Genomic DNA, 10137 nt, shown 5'->3' with positions numbered 1-10137 from the left:
CCAGGGGATCGACAACGGATATAGTGACAATAACAATAATGATCCTTTTAAAACTGAGCTCATGCGGTTTATAAGGGAAATAAATACTCGAACGGACCAAATTTCGGGTGCACCACCAGTGCTGATGGGTCCGGACTCAAAAAAATACACCCAGTTGCCGTTCAAACCGAGCGCAGCACCAGAGTTAATTCCGAAAATATTCAAAATGCTAGATCTACCAAAATATTATGTGACTTCGGACCCTCAGGAACATATTACCACCTATACAACGGAGGTGAAAGGAAATGACTTAGCTCCACACGAGATTGAGTCTGTCCTGCTAAAGATGTTCGGAGAAACCCTTATGAATGGGGCGCTAACATGGTACTCACTCTTACCCGAACACTCGATAGATTACTTCGAAATGCTCGCAGACTCTTTCATTAAGGCCAATGCCGGTCCAGGAAGGTCCAAGACTGGAAGGCAGACATATTTAGAATTTCACAAGTAGAGTCCGAGTTGATTTTTGAGTTCATAACCAGGTTTTAGAAAGAAAGGATGTTGCTACTAGCCCTGCCAGACGAATGGGCAACTGAGGTATTTAGTCTTACTAAAGGGATGAAATCGAGGAGCTCCAACGCCTCCCAAAAATCGAAAGAAAGCCTGATCGAGTCCAAACAACTATATAAGCATATGTCCATATCTGTTACGAATCAAATATAAGAATAGAAGATTATCAACTCGGGTTCTCGACATCAACTAAGGGTTGGGATCGAGAAAAAAATAGAGATAAGTCGGAGGATGATTTTGACGCAGATCGACGAACTTCTAATGGCCGATTTTTGCCCTACAAAAGGATCAAAAGATGCGACAGAGGGTTTCGGTGGGCGTATAGGTTCACGCCCGATAGAAGAATTGATTGTGGCCGGAATAACAGGTCATTGCAAGATAAAGAGGTATCGGGTTCCCAGGATTCCACCTATCCCAGACTATCCAAGTATAATTTCAATATCAGTGTAGTGGAGCTAGTACGGTAATGAGGAACATCAAGGAAGCACTGTTCTCGAGGCCGATGAGATCTGATCCCAATCAAAGGATACTAATATATGGTGCGAGTATAATGGGACTAACAGCCACCAGATTGGGGACTGCCGACATCTGTGCAAGGAGGTGGCGACGTTATTGAAAAATGGCCATCTCATAGAGTTCTTAAGCAACCGGACCAGAAATAATTGCGGTCGCAATCGGGATAACGCATAGCTCTCGAAGATATGAATACCCTCCCCAACAAACCATCAACATGATTTTTGGGGTAAACGAGATCAACGGTGTGACATTCTCGACAGCAAATAAAACAATCGTGTTAGTGACTCATAGCAAGAGTCCCGGAAAGTCGCTGAGGACGACATCACATTCATAGAAGAATACATCGATGGATTTCTACTGTCACACAACGATGCCCTGGTAATTTCTCTTAACATTCTAGATTTTAAAATTAAACGTGTTTTGGTGGACCCAGGAAGTTCAGCCAATATCATTCAATAAAGAGTGCTGGAGAAAACCAAGCTAACTAGAACCATCATTATGCCACAAAGCTCATCGCTGGGTTCAACTTAGCAAGTGTGACAACTCGAGGGGAGATCCTACTGCCCACGAACGCCCAAGGGGTCATGAAGACTACCTTGTTTGAAGTAGTAGATGGCGATATGGGCTACAACATAATTCCTGGAAGACCATAGCTACACGAGATGAAGGTCGTGCCATCAATATATCACCACCTTCTGAAATTCCCAAGTAGACACATTTTTTGCTGGTGGCATATAGCGTGACTTCAAACCTATTTAGGCTCGTGAAGGATTCCAATAAGTGATTTTTCCTTTCCCAATTAGACAGATAACGGTAACATGGATTGTCAATTATTATTTAAACCCTAATCTCTTTCCCAATTCTTAAATAACCTATTTGTTCGCTTCTCTTTTTCTTAGATTTCTCCAGCAATTCTCCTTCTATTCTTGTCAATTCTTTTCTTCTCTTCTCTTCTTTCTCTCGTTTCTGTTCTCTTCTTGGTATCAATTAATTTCTTCTCTTCTCTTCTTCCTCTCATTTCTATTGTTACCATGTTTATTAATGTCGAATTTATCGGAATCGACGAACTCATCAATGTCACCTTACTCTGCTGCTCGAATCTCTAAGTATGGTGTTTCTCCAAAGTTGAATACTTCTTGGACCCAATTAAACCCAGGTCGTAGGTTTTTTGCTTGCAAAATTAGAAAGGTAAATTGTTTGTTCATAATTTGTAAAATCTGTTTTATGAATTATTTTCTTTGATAAAAATTGATTAAAAGTGTTTTGTGATATTTGTAGAAAAAGGTTGGATGTGATTATTTCTGTTGGTATGACGATAAGATTCCTACTCAAGCGAAGAATATAATTTGGGGTTTATTAAAGAGAGTCAAAGCTTTTGAAGAGGAGAAAGTTCAAGCAAAAAGAAGACGGATCCTTTTGACGATTGTTGTTGTATTGTTGGTTGTTTTATGGAAACTGTATGACTGATGTACTTTGGTTGTTTTAGGTGTTGTTGATTAATATGTAATGTTGGTGATGTTGCTTTAAACTTCTGTTTTGAAACTGTTGTTGTAATATTTAGTTGTTGTTGCTATAAACTTTTATACAACTGAATTTTGTTATAAACTTCTGAATTTTGTTATAAACTTCTGAATTTTGAAACCGTTGTTATAATATACAGCTGCTGAATTTTGAAAGTGCTATAATACACAACTTCTGTACAAGGCATAGAACCATAAGATGTAGTTTCAAAATGCAGAACATATAGACTGAAGTTGCTGCTATATAGACTAATTATTCAGAACATAGAGTAACTATTCTGCCAAAACAAACAAAATAAGGCTGAAGTTGTTGTTGCATAACATATATCCAAAACAGAATAGTAAGATTACACGACTGAATACAACCATTAAAGTTTAGTTCTTTCAAAAATTAGATCCCAAAATATAATAGGTTGCTGCTACATAACATATAGACAAAATAAGTTCCTAAGATACTACTTCTTGCTGAAGTTTGCCTTCATCTGCTGCAACTGGGAAGTTGTGAAAGCTTCTTGACCCTTCCACCTCAAGCCTCTAGCCTTAAAACCAAGGTCAATTCTTGTTGGAGCTGCACTCTTATAAGTTGAACTACTTGTCATAACTCGTTGGCTTGATGTTCCGGGCTACAGTTTGCCAAATAATGAACCACAATCAGTAAGTTATTTCTAAGTCATATTATAGATGAAATATTTATGAATATATACATTTAGTATTTGAGTTCCACTTGCAGTTGTGTAGATGTTAAAACCAATATTTTTGGACCTTTTTTGTGCTCCTTTTTCAGCATCTTCTTTACTTGCAACCCTTCCTCTCTTTTAGTTGGTAGTTGTTTTACCCTTTGGAGGAAGTTGTCACCTAATCTTTTTCTAGCAGGCTTGCTCGAATATGCTGAACTTGGTGTTGATTGGCTTGAGCTTCTAGCTTCATTAACCCTTCTAACCCTTGTTGTATCAAAACACATAGAGTTTGTAGGTTGGCTTGAGCTTCCAGCTGCATCAGGTTGGCTAGCACCTTGTGAGCTTTGGCTACCTTGCTGTGAAGGCATCCAATTTTCAGCCTATATAACATTGAGCAACATATTACATAACAGTGAAGGAAACAGATTACTAGATTCATATGAATAACAGGAAACATGTGATGCCAACAGGAAATATTTGACAAGAAACATTTACCTTACAATATATTTTGTTATGTCCTTGTTGATGGCACTTGGAACATGTCATTTTCACTCCACACTTGGACAACTTTCCATATTTCTTTTTTGGTTCATCTTTGCCTTTTCTTATGTTCCTTTGAGGTCTACCAGGCATGGGTTTAGGTTTGGGAGGCTCTATCTTAGGATTGTTGGTTTCAGGCCACATCTTTATATTTGTCATAGGCTGGATGAAATACTTGTATGCTTTTAAGAAGGTATCCCTCTTATACCAATGCTCCACTGCCTGTTCAGGTTCTTCGTTTATGTGATAGTATGCAAGAACAACATGTTGACATGGAATACCCCTCAACTGCCAAGCTCTACAAGTGCAAACCTTATCAGTCAAATTAACTACATGCTTATGCAATCCTTCTCTAATCTCAAATCCAACATCAGCATTCCAAAGGACAATACATTTTCTAGCAAGCTCTTTGCTATACTCTAACAATAGCCTTGCCATAGGTGATATATCAGATATCCATGTATCAACAAATTTCAACATATCCACTTCCCTAGTCATTATTTTCCTTCTAATCTCCTCCAACATAGTTATAATTGATTTATGCCTAGAAGCTAAAATCCATGAATTAAAGGTCTCACACATATTATTTTCAACAACATCACACTTGGAATGCACTTCAAAATAAGCTCTAACCCATGACTTTTTTGGATAATATAACAAATCCCTACAAATATCCTTACCAAGTTTGTCCATTTTCTCAAGCTCCTCTTTAAACTTAACTTCATAACTAGATTTAGAGCACCTCCAAAATTATTTTCTCTTTTCCTCTTCTTTCCATTTCTTATGCCAATTAGACCAGATATGCCTGGCACACATCCTAAATTCAGCATTAGGTAAAACTTCATTCAAAGCTGCAGCAAATCCCTACACAATAATTAATTCAAATTACAGCAGAATATTACTACACACAACAGAATACTTAATAGCAGAATTACTTAACAGCAGCAGAATACTAATGAACAACTAATTACTACAACAACTAGTTACTTAACAAAATAACAGAATACTTAATTACTTAACAAAATAACAGAATACTTAAGTACTTAACAACTGAACATATCACATTAATGAACATCAAATACCAAAATTACTTAATAGACTACTTAAGAGACAACAGAACATAATACTTACCTTTTGCATATCTTCCATCACAGTCAATCCTTCTCCAGTTCCCAATTGCAAATCATCTTTCAAGTAGTTGATGAAAAAACTCCAGCTATGTTTTGTCTCATGGTCCACAACTGCCCATGCTATAGGAAACATTTGTTGATTTCCATTCTTGTCAACAATAACTAGGAGCTCACCTTTACAAGCACCCTTTAAGAAACAACCATTAAAACCTATGATTCTCCTACATCCTTCTAACCAACCTTTCTTCAATGCATCAAAGCACACATAAAAGTAAACAAAGAGATTTTTTCATGGCTCAGTTTCACTGTCCATCCTTACCCAACATGAGCTACCAGGATTGGTCTGTTTTATCATATCAGCATAATCACATAACCTTGCAAACTCCATATTCCAATCACTCATGGACTCTCTGAAAACACGCAACTTAGCCCTATAACAAATTGTCTTGCCAACATACAATCCTAGCTTGTCCCTACACAACTCCTGTATTTCCCATATCCTTTTGTGGGGTTGCTTAGTTATTTCATCTTTGAATTTCTTTGCAACAAACTTTGAAGTGCATAACTTATTCTTGTTTGAAGTATCACATTTGTGTACTGGGTAGTAGTTATTTACTTTAAAATCACCTGAATCTCTATCAATACAAGCATAACACACCCATTTGCATCTCTTTGATTTACACTTAGCCCTCACCCTATGTGGTTCATTTGGTCTCAATTTAATCTGCACCTTGTACTCAATTGCATAATTTGCTAATGCTTTCCGAAACTCTATAGCATTCTCAAAAATCATTCCAAGTCAAATATAGCAACTTCACAATCAGGATCATACCTGATTTTTGTACTCATCCTTCTTGCTGGTATATCAACACCAGGAATAGCTTCAGGATCTAACTCTTTTGTGCTATCTTCACTATCAGCCTCTGAACTATCAATAAACTGCTCATCACCACCTAATTTACCTACATATCTTGAAGTCTTGTTTATTCCAATATCCTCAAATCCTTTGTCAATGCCTGCTTCTCTTAGTGGTATCTCATCTGTTGCAATTGGCTTTTTCCTCTGCTTACCCTGCCTCTTGCTCCTCCTTTCAGCCCTTAGAGATCTCAATTCGTCATCAACATCTAAATCATCATCTTTAGGAAGAATATCTTCATCTGATTCACTACCCTCAACATCTGATTGCACTCCATCTTCATTAACATTATGGTCTGGTGGTTCATCTCCATCAGCAGCATTTACAGTTAGTTCAGAAGAATTGTGAGTTGGTTCAGCATCTTTCAAAGTTGGTTCAATAGGAGGCTCAATAGGTTGTTCAGCAGCATTGTGAGTTGGTTCAGTAGACGGCTCGATAGGTTCTTCAGTATTTGTATTACTCCCAGGTGTTGCCCTAGCTTTAAATTAGTCATCACCACCCCCACCTACTTCTGCCCCACATAAAAGACCAACATTTTCTTCGACTACTTCAGGCTGACTCACCCCATGACGCAAATAAACATCCAAAATATCACCATGTTTTAAATCTTTCACAAATTCATATAACTAAAAATCAGAAAAGACTTTGATAAAATCACCATTTTTTCCTTTTGATAATAAAACCCTTCGATAACTGCATACCTAAGGTCTTTAGCATAAGCAGACAACTCGACAACACTAAAATGGTCTTTATCGATAGCAACAGCAAAATCATCTAATTCCCCTTTGTATATTGGGATAGGTTACTCGATAAATGTATCCCTGTGGTGAAAGCGAGTTAAAATATAGTCATCCTCCATAATATGCCCTTACATAAGACGACAAGGGACCAACACAAAGGAAAACCCCCAAAAAAACCCTAGCTTTATCAATAACTTACAAATAAAAAGCCCTAGCTGTAGCAATAGAAAATAAGGAGAGATTGGACCTTGAAGCGTTGTAAATATGGTGAGAAATTAGTGGAAATACTAGATTCCAACACCATTGACCAAAATAAGAAGAAGCTTAACCGTGGTAGGACCTTTCTTCGTTTTCATCGATGGTAAAAGGAACAATGGTAATATGTTTAGATCGTTTGTTTAGGGCTAGTTATTTGTATTTTAGTGAAAATAACACTATATAGCTGAGGTGGACAGTAAGGTGGACAAAAAAATGATGTGGCACGATTTATAATGGTTACTTTTGCCACGTAGACGGAGATTGATTGCAGAACACGAGCTTGGTTAATTAATAAGCCAACAAAAAAACATGTCTAATTGGTATGAGAATTGCCTAAGAAACGTGTCTAATTGGAAAGAGGCCTAGTTTAAGTATCTAAGTGAAAGATCGTGCCAACTTTAGGTGTCTCCGTATGTATTACGCCAAACAAAAACCCATGTTAGAAACCCTATCATATCAAGTCATAAAGAAACAAGTAGTAAAGAGAATAAGTACGTTAACGCTGCGACATTGTACATGGCGTTATTCAACAAACACTCTCCCAAAAGAGAGAGTATTTTCTTATTATCTTTTTTCTGAAGCCAACGACTTCAGATAATTGGCGAGTTCCACCGGTCAAGACAACAGATGGCACTTAGTAGATACCAAGTGGGAGACACTCCTCCTCCTATGGAGATCTGCAGAAGGGGGCGAGTAGTTATGCCCCAAAATCCCATGGTCTGGGGACTGTATAGGAGGGACATCATCCTCTTGGGCATCTGCGGACGGTGATGGTGATATAGTAGTTTCTATTGACGAAGTTATACCCAGCATAGAAGGAGATAAAGCTGATGATGTTATGGGTTGAGAAGCAGTTGCAGCAGAGGCAGTGTTGTTTGTTGGTTGCTCACCAACCGAAGGCGGAAGAGGCCCGGTACTCGGCCTCACAGTACCAGGATCGGAAACTAGGAACGTAAAGGGAGAATTGACATTCTCCACCAACTCAAACTCTCCCTAGAGGACTTGTACATCGTTCTTAGTTGGGGTTGTAAGCTCCTCAAATTGAGCATTCTGTTGAGCTGATGAAGGATATTGTCTCCTTTCTAGGGAAGACCCTTCATCACTGGCTTCTCCATCATCTTCAATTACCACAGTTTCTGCAACTGGCTTGGGTGCGACTTTCTTCACCTTTTTATTCTTGACCTCAGCCGAAGAAAAATGCCGCCTCTTTGGTTGCTTATTCTCTAGCCGGGGACACCAAGAGGAAGCACTTGATCTGGAAGCAGATCTAATAACGCATGTTCGGGTGAAAGTCTCCTTCAACAACTCCGTAGCCTCTACAGAATCAACCAAAATGTCCTCCTCAGGGACGGTAACAGAGCCCTGCGAGAGACCTGAATCAAACAAAATGGTGAGATTAACTAGTTTTCCTATGTACAAATATGAAACTAAGGTGAAATCGATTTTACGAGTCATACCATGATTCATAGCCCTCTATCCGTATTTTAAGGGCCAAATCTTTCCATTGGTGGGTCTCAAACATGGTGATATCTGAAATCTTCTGAACCCACTGGTTTAAGCCTTCAACCCTTGGTGGTGTCCATCGAGTTGCTGAAATAATAAAAGGAGAACGATCAGCAACGACATGAAATAACCTTTTTTTAGAAAAAATAAATAAAATTAGAGCTTACGTTTACGAGTCCAGGACTTAGGGAAGCATAGAGATGTGGCGGGGATAATATTCATGTTGGCAATAACGACAAACCGCTCCATCCATCCACTATTGTTGTCGTCATCCATATTGGTAAGCAAGGCATGGTGGCCACGTTTGCTGAAATTTATTACTCCCCCACGAAAAATCTTGGGGGAGTAGAGATTCATCATATGAGCCAAGGTGAGCTCCTCCTGCGTTTCCTGGCACAGCCACCGTAGACAGGCCACCGTTCGCCACATCGAAGGACCCACATGTGCCAAACAAATCTGGTACCAGTAGCACAACTCCAAAATTACGGGGTCAAGTCCCCTGCTTAATAAAAATGCACCCCAAGTAAATGGGTACATATAAATGTACATAAAATCCTTCTAAGTGAAGGTTACTTGCTCCACCAGACCGGGAGCAATAATGTTAAGGTCATGGAAGTCATAGTCTTCCTTTACATCAGGAATGCTAGAAGGGCAAATAAAAGAGGGGTATATGCCAACAACCCAAGTACGAGAGCTTGAAGAAGGGAATTTCTCTTCAAAGTCCTTGGCCATATTGAGACGTTTGGGGAAAACAGTTCTCACCATAGGGGGATCAGCATCAATATCAATTTCTTTTTGCTCTCCTTCGGACCCTACCTAAGAGAAGACCGGAGTTCTTGGAAGAGTTAGTGAAAGAAGCCATGATCAGCAGAAGGTGCTAAGATATCTAGTTGAATGCAAAGAACTTGAGAGAGTTTATAAAACTGTTAAGTGTAAAAGAAGAAGAATGAGGCATATAAGTATAAGAATAGGCGGCTAAAATCGTAGCCATGATTACCTCGAGAACCGGAGAAAATATTGCTAAATCGTGAAGTAACATGTATTCGGGATATTAAATGCGAAGAGGCGTGCGTCTTATCAAGCATCAGAAACTTTTTAGAAGGGTTCAGAAAATTTTCCGCCAGGAAAGGAATCTTCACCAACTTTTCGGTGACACAAAGATATGCCATCGAAAAATAGGAGGACTATCTGTATAGGATAAAATCAGTTCATAATAAATATTCGAATGACAGAGTAACACGTGGAACCAGGGACAAAAGGAAGACAAAGCGAGTGGAAACCAAGACCGAGGGCAACAACTTCGGTTGTCATAGGGTAGACCCCGAAGGGAATATTGTCAACAAAGGTAAACAAATATTTGCCAGCAGATGACATTCAATGAAGAATATTCCTCAGTATTAAATACACATCCGTTACAGAAAAATTTGGCGTTCATGACCATCCATTATATACAATGGTCTATTATTGTCATTTAATAGGGGCTTGATCCTACGACCTTGTTCCCTTGGTATAGCTATAAATAGTGGCTTCAATAACAATCGTAGGACACAAAAAATCTGACAAACTTATGCTACAGATTATTCCAAGCTAAATATTACTTTACTTTCTATCTAACGTCGTCATTATCACTGCCTTCGGAACCCTTGCTCCTGGAAACCAAGTTGTCTCCTATTTTATTTTGATTTTAACATTAAGTCGTACATTTTATTTATCATTATTTTAGGATTAAATTGATTCGATTATCTATAAACTACGATATAAATTCAATTGTACCATTTAATCGGTAAA

General features: G+C 38.5%; 1 protein-coding gene across 1 annotated transcript; it reads right to left on the bottom strand.

Annotated features, from left to right (window-relative positions):
* Positions 1-4552: 4552 nt before the first annotated feature.
* LOC107771010 (uncharacterized) lies at positions 4553-5725 on the bottom strand. Its single transcript, XM_016590335.1, has 3 exons — positions 5252-5725; positions 4934-5176; positions 4553-4666 (listed from the first exon to the last, which is right to left on the bottom strand). Exons 1-3 carry the CDS (start codon positions 5723-5725, stop codon positions 4553-4555), a joined length of 831 nt encoding a protein of 276 aa, XP_016445821.1.
* Between the last annotated feature and the right edge of the window lie 4412 nt (positions 5726-10137).

The sequence above is a fragment of the Nicotiana tabacum genome, chromosome 8 (assembly GCF_000715075.1).
Source record: "Nicotiana tabacum cultivar K326 chromosome 8, ASM71507v2, whole genome shotgun sequence".
NCBI classification, from domain to species: domain Eukaryota; kingdom Viridiplantae; phylum Streptophyta; class Magnoliopsida; order Solanales; family Solanaceae; genus Nicotiana; species Nicotiana tabacum.
This window is presented reverse-complemented; position numbering and strand designations above follow the sequence as displayed.

What these genes read in the sequence shown, in the direction of transcription:
- LOC107771010 (XM_016590335.1), bottom strand. Translation starts at nt 5,725, where the DNA reads ATGATTTTTGAGAATGCTATAGAGTTTCGGAAAGCATTAGCAAATTAT. An exon ending in ATCCTGGTAGCTCATGTTGG is followed by an intron (nt 5,177 to 5,251) that starts GTAAGGATGGAC and finishes GATGCATTGAAG; the next exon opens with AAAGGTTGGTTAGAAGGATG. An exon ending in TGATGGAAGATATGCAAAAG is followed by an intron (nt 4,667 to 4,933) that starts GTAAGTATTATG and finishes ATTATTGTGTAG; the next exon opens with GGATTTGCTGCAGCTTTGAA.